Source organism: Salmo salar, chromosome 10 (genome assembly GCF_965601325.2).
Source record: "Salmo salar chromosome 10, fSalSal1, whole genome shotgun sequence".
NCBI lineage: Eukaryota > Metazoa > Chordata > Actinopteri > Salmoniformes > Salmonidae > Salmo > Salmo salar.
In genome coordinates this window covers 20,941,170-20,956,420 of record NC_138300.1, presented here as the reverse complement: position 1 = coordinate 20,956,420, position 15,251 = coordinate 20,941,170, and the positions used below count along the sequence as shown (strand labels likewise).

Below are 15,251 nucleotides of genomic sequence, written 5' to 3'. Positions count from 1 at the left end.
CTACTAGTCCTACTAGTCTTACTTCTATTGGTTCTGCCTGATTTTGTTAGATCTACAATAGCCTTCTTACCATTTGACTGATCTCACTCAGCTAATCAAGGCTTTGACTCTTCAATAATACAGCCACATCCCTTAGGCCAAACATAGTACTGTCATAGTTTATTATATACAGTATCCATTTGTCACTTCAAAGATGCCAAAAGATAGTATGTGGACTATCTTAATGGATATATTTAGAGGTAATAACTCAATCATTTATACGAGCTACACAATTCTTGACTATTTTTGGGAGGTGGCACATTGCTTTCATTACTCCTAAAAATAATTTAAGGACAAGTGTTATTAACATCGAGCAATCACACAGAGACACTCCTAACACACACAGGCACTACGCACACACACGCCACTCAAAGACACACACAAACACACCAATGTGCGCTCACACAAGCACACGGTTGCACACATACACACACTTGATGATCTTAAAGGAGGCCCTTTATGATGCAAGAATTAGCAACATCTCAGAGGGCCGCTTCCACCCCTGCTATAGGCTGCATCCCTGTGTGCAGCTAGATTCACCCAATTCAGTGGAGAATAAACATAACCATCACATGTAAATAAGAGTAAAACCACCTGCTAAGAATCATAGAAACAGTGTTGACACTTTGTCTAAAGGTTATTCATTATGTAGGATATACTGTATGTTAGTCGTTTCGATGCAGTAACAAAGTTTACATATCAGTATCGTGGCCATAGCATGTATGCCCACAAGCATTATGAATCACATTAAAAAGAGAGTACATTCTAAGACAGATGAAGGAGCCTTTGGAAAGTGTTCACATTTAGACTTCTTTTTTGTTTTCCTGAAACTGCTCACTTCTGCTTTCGACAACATCAGCGGCTGCCATTTTAGTGTGTGTGGTGGGGCTGTCGAATTCAGAAATAGACTCCATGGTCAGTGTGCATGTGTGAGAGCAATTCTTTGTTGTGTGCACTTTCATAGCCGCGAGCTTATCTCCATCAGAACAGCATTGAGCCAGACCTTTACCCCAAACCCCCAACCTTTAGCTGCTCTACAGTTGTCCTACTGTCTTCAAGATAGAGTCAGACAATCACATGCAGAGAACATTTCCCTTACCCCTCATTGCTAGTGAGACCTGCATCAGTACATTTAAAAAAGTATACCTTAAATAAGCTTTGGTTTGTAGAGCTTTTGGGTGTTGTGGAATTTTACATGTGCTATAGCCTACACTTCTGAATCGATCAAATACAACAACAAAGTTTTGTTGCATAAAATCAAAACGGTATTCTATTTGTTTACTATATCAAAAAGACCATCCATGTACTTAAAGAAACTTCAGAAATGGAGGTGAATTTAATGACCCAAAGTGGCATAGCCATAGTCTATATGGATGATAGACATAAATAGTAGGCCTATTTAATGTACAATAATGTTTTCAAATGTGAAATGGATTAAGGTTCCTATAGGGGCCAACAAGGAAAGGTGGGTGAGTGCACAGCGCAGTAGCCTCAAACCAACAGAGCAACAGCAGTGCGCTGTCTCTTGGTATTTCAGTGTTTGTTTCCAAGGCAACCATTGAAAAGTTAATTGGATTCAAAGGGGGAGATTTCAAGGATGAGAGAGAGGCCAAATTCTCAGGGTTCACTCCTGTCAAAATCCTTCCATGATACAACGACTCCCATCGTTAGGACAACGACTGCCATCGTTAGGGCGGAGACAAGACCATACAGTAGGCTGTGCGTACATAGCTAAGTGGTCTCAGAGCCACTTGGCTATGTCACAATGGGACACCGGACTATCGCTTCTCATCGTCTAGGACGCAGTGGTGTAAAGTACTTAAGTAAAAATACTTTACTATTTATATTTTTGACCATTTTTACTTCACTACATTCCTAAAGAAAATAATGTAATTTTACTCCATACATTTTCCCTGACACCCAAAAGTATTCGTTCCATTTTATATGCTTAGCAGCACAAGACAACATCCCGTGTCATTCCCGGCCTCTGATCTGGCGAACTCACTAAACACACGATTTGTTTGTTGGCTATCCAAAATTTCAAAAAACAAGAACATGGTGCCGTCTGGTTTTCTTAATATAAGGAATTTGAAATTATTTATACTTTTACTTTTGATATTTAAGTATATTTTAGCAATTAGATTTACTTTTGATACTTAAGTATATATAAAACCAAATACTTTTCGACTTTTACTCAAGTAGTATTTTACTGGGTGACTTTTACTTGAGTCCTTATCTATTAAGGTATATTTACTTTTACTCAAGTATGACAATTGGGTACTTTTTCCACCACTGTTAGGACGCGATAGTCCAGCGTCCCATTTCGAAATACAGTAGCTACAAGGCTCTGAGCAGATGGAATACGCACCTCCCTACAATTCCCAACCAATGCGTCTCTGGTACACATCCTCTATTCATTTGAATGTATTGAGAGTTGGAGAAATTGCTTGAGTTGTGCTGATAGTTAGAAAAGTAGGCTATAAAAGTCAACCGTCCAATATTCTAGAACACTGCCGTGCATACATGTACACGTTTTGGACTATGATAAACCCTTAAGAAGCTCTTGCATGAAACACAAAACAATAACCAATATAGACACTATTTAGTTCAGCCTGGTCTCAGAGAAAGCATATTATATGTTACTAAAATCAGTGAAACTCTGTTTAGTATGATATGTTACATTAGGCTATGTTATTTGAGCCATTTAGTATGAGAAGGGAAAGGTTGCATGTTCAAATCTCATCACGGACAACTTTAGCATTTTACCTAATTAGTAACTTTGCAACTACTTACTACTTTTTAGCTACCACTTAGCATGTTATCTTAGCATGCAACTACTTGGCATGTTAGCTAACCCTTCCCCGAACAATAAATGTAACTGTCACGTCCTGACCTTAGAGAGCCCTTTTATTTCTCTATTTGGTTAGGTCAGGGTGTGATTTGGGTGGGCATTCTAGTTTTTCTATTTCTTTGTTGGCCGGGTATGGTTCCCAATCAGAGGCAGCTGTCTATCGTTGTCTCTGATTGGGGATCATACTTAGGCAGCTTTTTTCCCACCTTAGTTTGTGGGATCTTGTTTTTGGTACTGTGCTGTATGCCCTACTGAACGTTACGTTTTCATTTGTATTTGATGTCCATTTAATAAATGTAAAATGTACGCCTACCACGCTGCACCTTGGTCCGATCCTTCCATCGACGAGCGTAACAGTAACCCTTTAATCTAACTCCTAACCTTAACCCCTAGCCTATACATAAAACATATAATACGTTTTGCTCTGTGACCAGTTTGCAGCCAGCTGTTTATTGGGATTCATTTCCAGGAGGCTTCTATTGCTTGATTTACAGGTAATGCCTAATTATAGAGGTTAAAGGTATCGAGAACGGATTCATGTCTTTTGGTGGATCCTTATTCATTTTCAATAGCATTAAACTGCACCAAATATATAACTGTAGCCTAGACTAACAAATATAAATAAAAATCATAGACCTGGTCACAATCAAATAGAGGCTGATGTTTTTGGGACCAATGTTTTCTTCACATTTCAAATGTATCTGAAGTATAAATTCAAAGCGCACTACTGCAATTGTTTTAACATGTTTAACAAATGCATTCATGCGGGGGTAATTCATGTTTTGGAAAGGAAAGTGAACAGTTTTCTAAAGATTGCAAACAGTTTTCCCTCCGGCAGGGGACTGCTTCGGACGAGCATCTTAACGCATTGTTTTGGAGAATCCAATTGAAAAACCCATTGTTGTTGCGAAGTTTTTAATCCGGGGATTTTAAAAACATCACATGCTCGGTGGGGGGTCGGGTGCTTGTGCACAACACGCAAATAACACGCAAATTCTCTCAATCCCAGGTTTCTTACTTTTTCCTATTCACAATTGTGTCAACTCTTTACAGATACAGTATATGGCAGACTGAAGAGGTTGCGAAAGATAACGCGTGTACGAGGATAAAGGAGATTCCGACCGGGATAACTTTTTCCAAAGATAGGTGCGCCCATGTCAGTCTGTGATTTATAGCCCAAATATGAGGTACGTTTATAGCCAGCGGTCTTTGATGGTCCTGTCTTCATTAGGGATCCTATCTGGGATTATGTCTCTGCTATCAGTCGTTCTGATTTTCCAGATACAATCACAACAGATTGCTGTGAAGGAATCACCCCCCAACATCTCCATCGTGCCAACTAATGTTTGGGCAGTGCTGATGCCAGTGTCTACAGTGCTCTCTGCTCTCTCCCTCACGCTCAATTTGAGCTCTGTCGTGGTCTGCCTTCTGCACAGCTACTTTACAACCGAGATATGCAGAGGAGAAGATACAGAAAGGTACACATCCATCAACATACTTTAAGGATAATGTATTTGTTGTAGGCAAGAATTGTATCACTGATGCACCTGCAGTTTATTTTGTTGAATAACATGCTTCGGTTATATTAAAGTTTGACATTGACAGAAATTAAAGTAAGAATATTACATTCTTCTAAATTCACCACTTTCCGTGTGTACCAGGTGTAGACAGAGGCTGCTTGACCGACCCCAGTCCCATCTCTGAACTCAGTATGCGTTCGACAAAACAATAGCGTTCCCTCGTTGTACACGCAGTGCACAGCCTATGACCTCAGTGGCCTAGTTCTTTCCCGCGTTGGGTTAGAATTGTGTCTGTGCTTTTTATGACTTTCATATAGATCTAGCCTCTGTGCACTCCAGTGCAAGTAATGACAAAGCATTCTATTAACCAACTAATTTGAACCTTGAAATTATTTATTTATTTTGGTGCAAATAAATAATTGTGAACTAATTGAACAATACCCATCAACATATGATCATGTCATCATTGTCACTGCTTGCATTTTCTTCATTTCCTCCCATAGAGCAGACTGGTTCCTATTCCATAGCCAACATGTCCGACATGTGGCCATTGGATTATTTTGCCTTGGGGTTTCAGTATACTTAGCAGGTAAGACTGACAAAAAATGTAAACAGTAAGGGCCATAATGAACTCTTTGAATGAAATGTTTTACAAGTGGCACCACAAACTCATTGGCTATATCATGAGTAACAAACTGCAACATATTTGGTAGTATTTTTTGTTGTTGTTGCTGTTGTAAGATTTAATTTGATATTTTCGAAACAATACATACACATACAAACATCATACAAACATTAACTACATCACACCTTCCCAGACCCACTAGCACAAACCCCCATCTCCAGCATCTGCATCACTTTCCGCAACACGGCCTGAAACTGCACCATTTTGTTTCTTGCCCGCACACTTTTGATTATTTAAATAATAAATCATTATATTTTTCTGTTGTGCTAATGATGGTGGATTGATTTCTATGTTTTTAGTACATGTTTTTTCAAAATGAGAAGAGAATCGTCCAACAAATCGGGTATCACTATACCCCCACATGCTATGTCTTGAAATATGCAAACAGATTGATTAAAAGTACATTTACATTGTAATACTTCTGACAGCCACATTTCTAGCTCCACCCACAACTTCCGGACTTCATAGCGTTCCCAGAAAGCATGGATTATTGATTCATTATTTGTTTTAGACTTAAGACATGACCCTACCTTGTGCTGTAGAATTTGTGAACTTTTGTCTCTTGTATAATAAATTCAATACATTAGCTTCCATTTTCGTTAATTGTAATTTCTTTAGTTATGCTCCAACTTTCCCTCCATCTTGTGCCAACATCAGTTCTTAAATCTTGGTTCCAACAGTTTTTTTTTCTTCTAAGTGCTTGTCAGTGGGATATGCTCTCTGCAAGCGTTTGTATATCCCTATCATATGAACTTCCTTTTCTGACTCAAATAAGATTCCCTCAAGGTTGCTCTGAGGTCTAAATGATTTAAAAGCAACATTTTGTGATATGTAACTTTTAAGTTGCATGTATTTGAAACTATCTACATTGGTCAGTCCAAAATTACTTTTTAATTCGGTCATGGAAATAAATGTATTTTCTGTTACCAAGTAATTTACGGTTTCTATGCATTTAGTTTTCCATGTGAACCAATTTAGCAGTGAATTCTGAAAAGCGATCCAAGGATTGTTCCATAAGGTTGTGCTTTTAGGAAGTGATATTGGTTCTTGTAGAAAACGTACATTTTCTTCCATGTTATAGTGTTCTTAACTATGAAGTTATTAATGTTCTTATCTTTATCCTTTGAAAATAGACACGTAAAAACATTCTGGGGATGAGCATGCACATCTTCAATATGTACCCATTGTTACTCTTTAGTGCATTTAACTATATGTCGCAAGTAAAAGCCTTGGGTAGAGAGTTGAAACAATTCCAAGTCTGGAATATATATTTGGTAGTATTATAAACACTGTAGTCACCCCACATAACATCATGTGAAAGCACTTTTCATTTAGCTAAAGCAGATTAATTTATCAGACATTACATCCGCTCAGACCAACTGCTAAACAATAACAGCTTGTACCAAATAGAGCTTTGCGTGACCCTAGAAAGGACAAATTCATTCAGATTTCTACAAATATACTCCAGTTAATTTGCAGCAGAGGCAAAAGTCACTGCTTTCAGAGTCCCTTCAACTGATTGATACACAATGGCGTATTTGACAGAAGTGCATTACTGACGTGTCTTAAGGCAGGTCCTGGCAAGGCAAGCTGTTGGCTTTCCATTCCAGTGAATGCCTAGTTCAGGTGGGAGGCAGTGCACCATTGTAATGGAGGGTGGATGACCCCCTGATTCCACAGCTCCCTTTCAGAGGGAGCTGTGCAATTCCACAACGTCATCATCATATCCCAGAGTTGTGCTTCTCTCCTCCCTCCTTTAGCACTCCTGGTCTTCAACTGCTGAAAGATGACCAAACATTAGTCAAATAGAGTAAAATACACACTAAAAAAACAATGGCAATGCACTACAATATTTAGAGTTATTCATCCCTGGGAGAAAAAGGGACCTGAATGGTGATCTTTCTCACAGTGTAATAAACTAGTCTTTCTGTACCTGTCACTCTGTGGCGCTCTCTCTTTATGTCCGTCTCACTCTCTCTCTGTCCCTTTATCTACTGCAGCTATGTCCATCTACATGCTGCTGGTGTTTGAGGTAGAGACAGGCATCGCCAGCGCATGCGTACTGGCCTCAGGAATCCTGATTCTGCTGGTGATCGTGATTCACTCACTGGTCAAAGCTGCCCGCACCGCCCAACACTACCATGGTGGGGAGCACACTGACAGAGTGTACCAGAACCAGCACGGAGGGTGCACCCCTGCCGCCCGCCACGGCGAGCTCCAAGACGGGGACAAACCCAGGAGGCACCGCAACAACTCCCATCTCCACCGACAGTTGTCCTACCCTCCCTGTACTGACCCAAAGCAGCATCACCAGCATCATTCCCCATCCCATGGCCCACAGAGTCACGGCAGTGACAAGGACGGCTACAATAGTGGTGGGAGTGGGGGTGGCTTGAGAATGCACAGGACCCTGTCGACAGAGTCAGGGCCGCTGCAGTCTCCGTCTAAACCATGGAATGGCATTAACAATGAGATGAGAAGCGTGCTGGCCCGCAAGTCAGGGGCCTCCAGTAAAGACTCTACTCTAGTGTGAGATGCACTGCACAAGTCATCGCAGTTAGCACAAGACTAGTTCATTACGCCCATACTATCTACCGTTCTGAAGAATATGGATAGAATATGGATAGAAAATAGCTGAAGCTATATAAAAGGTCTGAGCTATCCCTCCATGACCCAGGCACCATTACTACCATTACTGTACATTTCTATATAGTGGAATTGTCATTTTAATACACCTTTCTTAACATCCCTATTGACTTTTTACACACAAACCATGTTTGATTCCATCACTATTAAGCCCTCTGTAGAATGTTTACTTCCTGGTATTCCAATGGAACATATTAGTGACTTACTAGTTACAGCTAATGCTTTTATTGCGATGTGATTATACAATTTAAAGATTTGCTAATAAATGCTTTCATTTTCAAGTGTTTGGTAAAGACCAAGAATGATCTATGAAATATATAGCCAAAACTGTATATTGCACAATGTATAGAGACATTCTGTAGTGTCTAGTCTGCATACTGTAAACAAAACATTTTTCATAACTGTGAATAAACTCGTTTTTAAAAATCATTTCAAACCATGAGTATGTTGTTACAAAACACACTGTCCTAAAACATAAAGTGGAACAGTTGATGTAAACCAGTAGTCTAATAGCACATTCAGGTTCATTCTAGTGCACTTTTCCAGATTTTCAAGTGAGTGCCTAGAAGTCCTTGTGGCCGAGTTAAAGCTGAGTATAGCTTTGAGTGTGATGCCTGAGGAACGACTAACCTTGGACTGTCTTTCAGAAGTCAGGAGGAAGTGGATGGGGTAGAGTGTCAGGAGGAATGGGAGAGGGGGGGGGGTTCGCTTCATGTGAACTGTGTGCATGTGACAATGTGGGGGAATAAGGAAGAAAGCGTAAATCTTAGAGAAACATAAAAATGGCAAATAATCATGCAAAGAACGTGTGATGAAAGAATGAAAGAAAGGATGATGATTGCAAAGAAAAAAAAAAAACGCAAGAAATGGTGGCCCATGTCTATGAACAGGTTATCTTGGCTTTCACTCAAAATAAGTTTATCAGCCTCATCAACTCCACCCTTTAGCTTGAGCAGGGAAATGTAACAAAATATATATATCCTCAGCTGTGGTGAATGGGGGTTTGTGGGCAATCAGACAAATGAAAGATACACAGAATTGTTCATGTGTCCCAGAGTCAAGGTGAGTGGAATTGGTTGTTTACTGCCTCCTACCTGCACCACTGGGAGATGCTGATCTGCACCTTCATGCTGATGGCTGAGCCCATCTATGCTTTTGAAGTGCAGGCTGCTGTTTGTCATGCTTTTCACTGCACTGGAAATGAAAAGATGAATATGTGTTAAATAAATACAAGGGCGATTCCATGCCAGCAAAAAATATTTTGGCCAATTCTTACATAGAAACTTAATTGGGAGGAACAATGTTTGATATGCTTTTTACATTTTTATCACAAAAAGAAAATGAGAAAATCGTGATAAAGTGGACATTTTAGGCCCGTTTTAGTCTTACATATGCCTAATGTAAGACCGTATTATCCGTGAACCGTACATGATACAGACAATATAAAAGCGTCATTATACTCCTTATACTTATAGTGTGCTCTAAAATTAGGACTATGTCTAGATTCTGAAATAAAAAATGTCACATTAATTTATTCAAGATGATTTAATTACACACTATGAGGATGGAATAATACTATGACATTTTGAAAATGATGACAATGCCCTTTTAGTGTAAAAGCTCTTTGAAAAGACCGCCTGAAACTTCAGTCTGTTTTGGTCCATAAGTATTTAACCGGTTGGTTATGGCAAGCCTAAATAAGGTCAGGAGTAAACATTTGCTGAAATCACATAAGTTGCATAGACTCACTCTATGTGCAATAATAGTGTTTAACATGATTTTTGAATGACTACCTCATCTCTGTACCCCACATGCAATTATCTGTAAGGTCCCTCAGTCGAGCAGTGAATTTAAAACACAGATTCAACCACAAGGACCAGGGAGGTTTTTCCTATGCTTTGCAAAGATGGGCATCTATTGGTTGATGGGTAAAAATAAAAAAGCAGACATTGAATATAGCTTTGAGCATGGTGAAGTTATTAATTACACTTTGGATGGTGTATCAATACACCCAGTCACTACAAAGATACAGGCATCCTTCCTAACTCAGTTGCCGGAGAGGAAAGAAACCACCGAGGGATTTCAGCATAAGGCCAATGGCCAACACTAACCTTATTTACAAATCAAATCAAATCGTATTTGTCACATGTGCCGAATAGAACAGGGTAGCCTAGTGGTTAGAGCATTGGGCTAGTAACCGAAAGGTTGCAAGTTCAAATGCCTGAGCTGACAAGGTACAAATCTGTTGTTCTGCCCCTGAACAAGGCAGTTACCACTGTTCCTAGGCCGTCATTGAAAATTAGAATTAAGCTTCTGCAAAGGACAACAGAAAACACACATCTTTTAAGAGGGAAATCATAATGAGTAAATTGGACACACCTGAGCGTCATTAATGTCTCTAGGATGGTCTCTGCCGCCCTCTGGTGACAGGTGGAACCATGACAAAATCTACACTGGAGTTGCTTACCAAGAAGGCAGTGAATGTTCCTGAGTGGCCAAGTTACAGTTTAATCTGCTTGAAAATCTATGGCAAGACTTGAAGGCACTATATAGGTCTAAAAGAGACTAAAATGGCCCCTTTCATATATGATTTTCGCAAAAATTATTTGTGACACAAATGTCAAAAGCATGTAAAACATCCTTCCTCTTAATTAAGTTTCTAAGTGAGAACTGCCAGACTAATCTGATACACAAAATAATTTTAGCTTACGCTGGCGTGGAATAGCCCACAATATTAAGTTGCAAATAAATGTTGTCAATATAATTAAAAACCTATACAGTAGACTTAGCTATAGGTTACCTGCATGCATATTCTACAGTGTAGATTGCTCCTCCCAGAGCTGCATATCTGTCTGGGAGAGATGAGCGGAGATAAATTAATGTTGTTACTGCAAAAGTAGCTACGATTTTTTAGATGTGCGTTTTTGGACAGACCAGCAATATAGCTACTGTAAAGTAACAAATGTCTATCTACATTTATTATCCTTAGTAGTATGCCTTAGTAGTATCCTAAGTAGTATGCTTATTATCCAGTAGTATGTAAGCTTTTGCTTTGGAATCACCACTTACTTCATGTAGCACTAGTTCTGGAAGGGACCTTCTAAAGTGCTCTTGCAGTCGATAAAGAGCCACTGATGGCTAGTTAGCCAATATGTACAGGCTCTCAGTTAATGTTTCAGTCACTGCAGAGATAACCATACAATAATATAGCTAGGTTTACCAAAGCTATGTATGGTTAAGACAGGTATCATTAGCTAACTAGCTACTTAACGTTAGCTGTTTAGCTACCGTAGCTAGCTAATGTGCAGCCAGCTAAAGTTACTAGCGAGCTGGCTTGCTAACGTTAGTTAAAGTATTCGCTAATGACCTCTTTTAACATGAAGTTGAACCTCCTGGTCCTCCCATCTTATATGCTATACTGTATACAGTACCAGTCAAGTTTGGACACACCTACTCATTCCATGGTTTTTCTTTATTTTTACTATTTTTCTAATATGTAGAATAATAGTGAAGACATAAAAACGATGAAATAACATATATGGAATCAAATAGTAACCAAAAAATGTGAGATTCTTCAAAGTAGCCACCATTTTCCTTGATGACAGCTTGCGCAGTCTTGGTATTCACTCAACCAGCTTCATGAGGTAGTCACCTGAAATGCATTTCAATTAACAGGTGTGCCTTGTTAAAAGTTAATTTGTGGAATTTCTTTCCTTTTTAATGCGTTTTAGCCAATCAGTTGTGTTGAGACAAGGTAGGGGGTATACAGAAGATAGCCCTATTTGGTAAAATACCAAGTCCATGTTATGGTAAGAACAGCTCAAATAAGCAAAGAGAAACGACAGTCCATCATTACTTTAAGACATAAAGTTCAGTCAATCAGGAAAAGTTCAAGAACTTTGAAAGTTTCTTCAAGTGCAGTTGCAAAAACCATCAAGCGCTATGATGAAACTGGCTCTCATGAGGACCGCCACAGGAAAGGAAGAATCAGTTACCTCTGTTGCAGAGGATAAATTCATTAGAGTTACCAGCCTCAGAAATTGCAGCCCAAATAAATGCTTCACAGAGTTCAAGTAACAGACACATCTCACCATCAGCAGTTCAAAGGAGACGCGTGAATCAGGCCTACATGGTCGAATTGCTGCAAAGAAACCAAAAGGAAGAAGACACTTGCTTGGGATAAGAAACATGAGCAATGGACATTAGACCGGTGGAAATCTGTCCTTTGGTCTAATGAGTCCAAATTTGAGATTTTTGGTTCCAACTTCCATGTTTTTGTGAGACGCAGAGTAGGTGAACGGATGATCTCGGCATTGGTGGTTCCCACCGTGAAGCATGGGGAGGAGGTGTGATGGTGTGGAGGTGCATTGCTGGTGATACTGTCTGTGATTTATTTAGAATTCAAGGCACACTTAACCAGCATTGCTACCACAGCATTCTGCAGCGATACGCCACCCCATCTGGTTTGCGCTTAGTGGGACTATCATTTGTTTTTCAACAGGACAATGACCCAACACATCTCCAGGCTGTGTAAGGGCTATATTACCAAGAAGGAGAGTGATGGAGTGCTGCATCAGATAACCTGGCCTCCACAAATCACCTGACCTCAACCCAATTGAGATGGTTTGGGATGAGTTGGACCGCAGAGTGAAGGAAAAGCAGCCAGCAAGTGCTCAACATATGTGGGAACTCCTTCAAGACTGTTGGAAAAGTATTCCAGGTGAAGCTGGTTGAGAGAATGCCAAGAGTGTGCAAAGCTGTCATCAAGGCAAAGTCTGGCTACTTTGAAGAATCTAAAATCTATTTTGATTTGTTTAACACTTTTTTGGCTACTACATGATTCAATGTGTTATTTCATAGTTTTGATGTCTTCACTATTATTCTATAATGTAGAAAATAGTAAAAATAAAGAAAACCCCTTGAATGAGTGGGTGTGTCCAAACTTTTGACTGGTGCTGTATAATTATATAGTTACAATGGTTACATTAATGTAAAATCGTTAGCAGAAATAGTCAGAGGGACTTCTGTGTTATTGTCATGTGCACCACAAGTCATGTTCGGGTTGCAACACGAGCCGGACATTTTTTATTAGATATTTCCTTTCTCGACGTAACCCGCGTTAAATGGCGGACTGAGACAATATCGTAGATCAGTCAAACATAATCTAATACATTAGGAAGTTGGAGAGAAGCATGCAACATTGATGTTGCTATTTAATCCGATACATAGTGTGAACTGGACATATAAAAGCATTCTTTGCGACCTAAAGGTAACAATGAATATTTGTATACTGTGCCATTGAGACTTTACTATTTTGCATGAGCTGATGGGGAATGGTTTTCCATCATTTCAGTTTTGAAAAGTAAGCCAAACAGTGAGATAATCAGACATAGTGCATTTGTTCCATATTTGTTCTTCTGCTGGCCAAAGCTTACTCTAGATGGTCATTTTTACTACTGCATCATTGATTGTATGTTGTTTTACTCCATGTGTAACTCTGTGTTTTTGTATGTTGTCGAACTGCTTTGCTTTATCTTGGCCAGGTCGCAATTGTAAATGAGAACTTGTTCTCAACTTGCCTACCTGGTTAAATAAAGGTGAAATAAATAAATATATTTCGATGTTGATTCAAGTGACCATGGATGGTACAGGTGGTGATGAGATACCAGATCTTGCAGCCAGTATACACATGGTCTCAGATGATGGCCTAGCAGTGGAATCCACTACCTTACATGTCTACCAGGGGTGTCCAGAGTACGGGTTAAATGGCATGATTGTCAGTCCTACAACATCAACATATGTTGGTTTTAAACGCTCTATAGCATTTCTCATACAGTAATCACACTTGTCAATTTGTCTACAATAAAGGGCTGCGCCATTTTCAGTTTGCCTAAATTGTCAAATGATCATAGGCATCATGAAATCTCTGCATTGCTCCTTGCTACCAGGTGTGATGGTGACTACAGAGAACATGAATTTGGATGTGAGTTTGTTAATACTCCAACTCCCCCACTAATAGGCAGCGTGGGAACGAGGTCACAGTCCGACCAGCTACTTAAAATGAAACAAAATAAAATCTTATTGGTCACATACACATATTTAGCAGGTGTTATTGCGGGTGTTGCGAAATGCTTGTGTTCCTAGCTCCAACAGTGCAGTAGTATCTAACAATTCAACTTGAGACGGTATGGATGTCTGAACTCAGGAAAAAAATATGCAAAATACCTTAAAACACTGCTGTGTATACACACTAATCCATTAGGTAATGCACTGTTACAGGAATGGCCCAAAATGACCCCTCTGTAGTTTTATGTCAGTACTGTAGGCTTACTATATTAGTATATAACTGAGGGAGATTGAAATATTATGCATATTACTTGGTATAATATATGGACAACTAAATGTACATAACACTGACCCTTTATACTGATGTCTCATCTGTTTTGTCCATCCATCAGCTAGCTGCTCAGAGGGAGGTCTCAGGTGGCTACAAACCTCAGCAAAGGTGAGAAATGTCCACTGACCAATGGTGCAAAGACTAGAATTTGCCCGACTTGTGTAGCCTGGTACAACCAGCATGATCGCTATGACTTGTGTGCTGTGTCCTGTGTAATAATATACTGAACAAAAATATAAACGGAACATGCAACAATTCCAAAGATTTTACTGAGTTACAGTTCATATAGTGAAATCAGTCAAAGTAAATAAATTATTTAGGCCCTAATCTATGATTTTCACATGACTGGGAATACAGATATGGATATGTTGGTCACAGATACCTTAAAAAAAGGTAGGGTCGTGGATCAGGAAACCAGTCAGTATCTGGTGTGACCACCATTTGCCTCATCCAGCACAACACATCTCCTTCGCATAGCGTTGATCAAGCTGTTGATTGTAGCCTGTGGAATGTTGTCCCACTCTTCAATGGCTGTGCGAAGTTGCTGGATATTGGCAGGAACGGGAACATGCTGTCGTACACGTTGATCCAGAGCATCCCAAACATGCTCAACGGGTGACATGTCTAGTTAGTATGCAGGCCATGGAAGAACTGGGACATCTTCAGCTTCCAGGAATTGTATACAGATCCTTGTGACATGGGGCTGAGCATTATCATGCTGAAACATGAGGTGATGGCGGCGGATGAATGGCACGACATTGGACCTCAGGATCTCGTCAGCAGCATTTGGAGAGAAAGCCATGGTGGATTGCCTCCTGGAAAACATCAGGGACATTTCTAGAGACGTTCATTGAATTCAATGGTTAGTCATATACTGGGTGGTGGTTGATTGTAACCTGTCTGTTATGTCCTTGTGTAGTGTGTCTCAGGAGGCAGATCCTAGTGCTATAGCATGGGAGCGGGAGAGTGCCTTGACCCTGGCCAGCTCTGGAGGCTATGCAGTCATAGTGAAATATCTTCTCCAACATGCAATAGATATTAATGCTTATGACTGTGTAAGGTTGTAAATTATATAATTAAATGGTGTAAATAACTGCCCCAGGACTCTTGATT

The 15,251-nt window shown here is 39.8% G+C and overlaps 1 protein-coding gene across 1 annotated transcript; it reads left to right on the top strand.

Moving 5' to 3' along the window:
• The first annotated feature begins 3,874 nt into the window (after positions 1–3,874).
• On the top strand, positions 3,875–7,926 carry LOC106613727 (transmembrane protein 221). The gene is made up of 3 exons (XM_014216279.3): positions 3,875–4,368; positions 4,914–4,999; positions 7,096–7,926. Exons 1-3 carry the CDS (start codon positions 4,073–4,075, stop codon positions 7,626–7,628), a joined length of 915 nt encoding a protein of 304 aa, XP_014071754.2. The 5' UTR covers positions 3,875–4,072; the 3' UTR covers positions 7,629–7,926.
• Positions 7,927–15,251: the final 7,325 nt, after the last annotated feature.

What these genes read in the sequence shown, in the direction of transcription:
- LOC106613727 (XM_014216279.3), top strand. Translation starts at nt 4,073, where the DNA reads ATGAGGTACGTTTATAGCCAGCGGTCTTTGATGGTCCTGTCTTCATTA. An exon ending in AGAGGAGAAGATACAGAAAG is followed by an intron (nt 4,369 to 4,913) that starts GTACACATCCAT and finishes TTCCTCCCATAG; the next exon opens with AGCAGACTGGTTCCTATTCC. An exon ending in GGTTTCAGTATACTTAGCAG is followed by an intron (nt 5,000 to 7,095) that starts GTAAGACTGACA and finishes TATCTACTGCAG; the next exon opens with CTATGTCCATCTACATGCTG.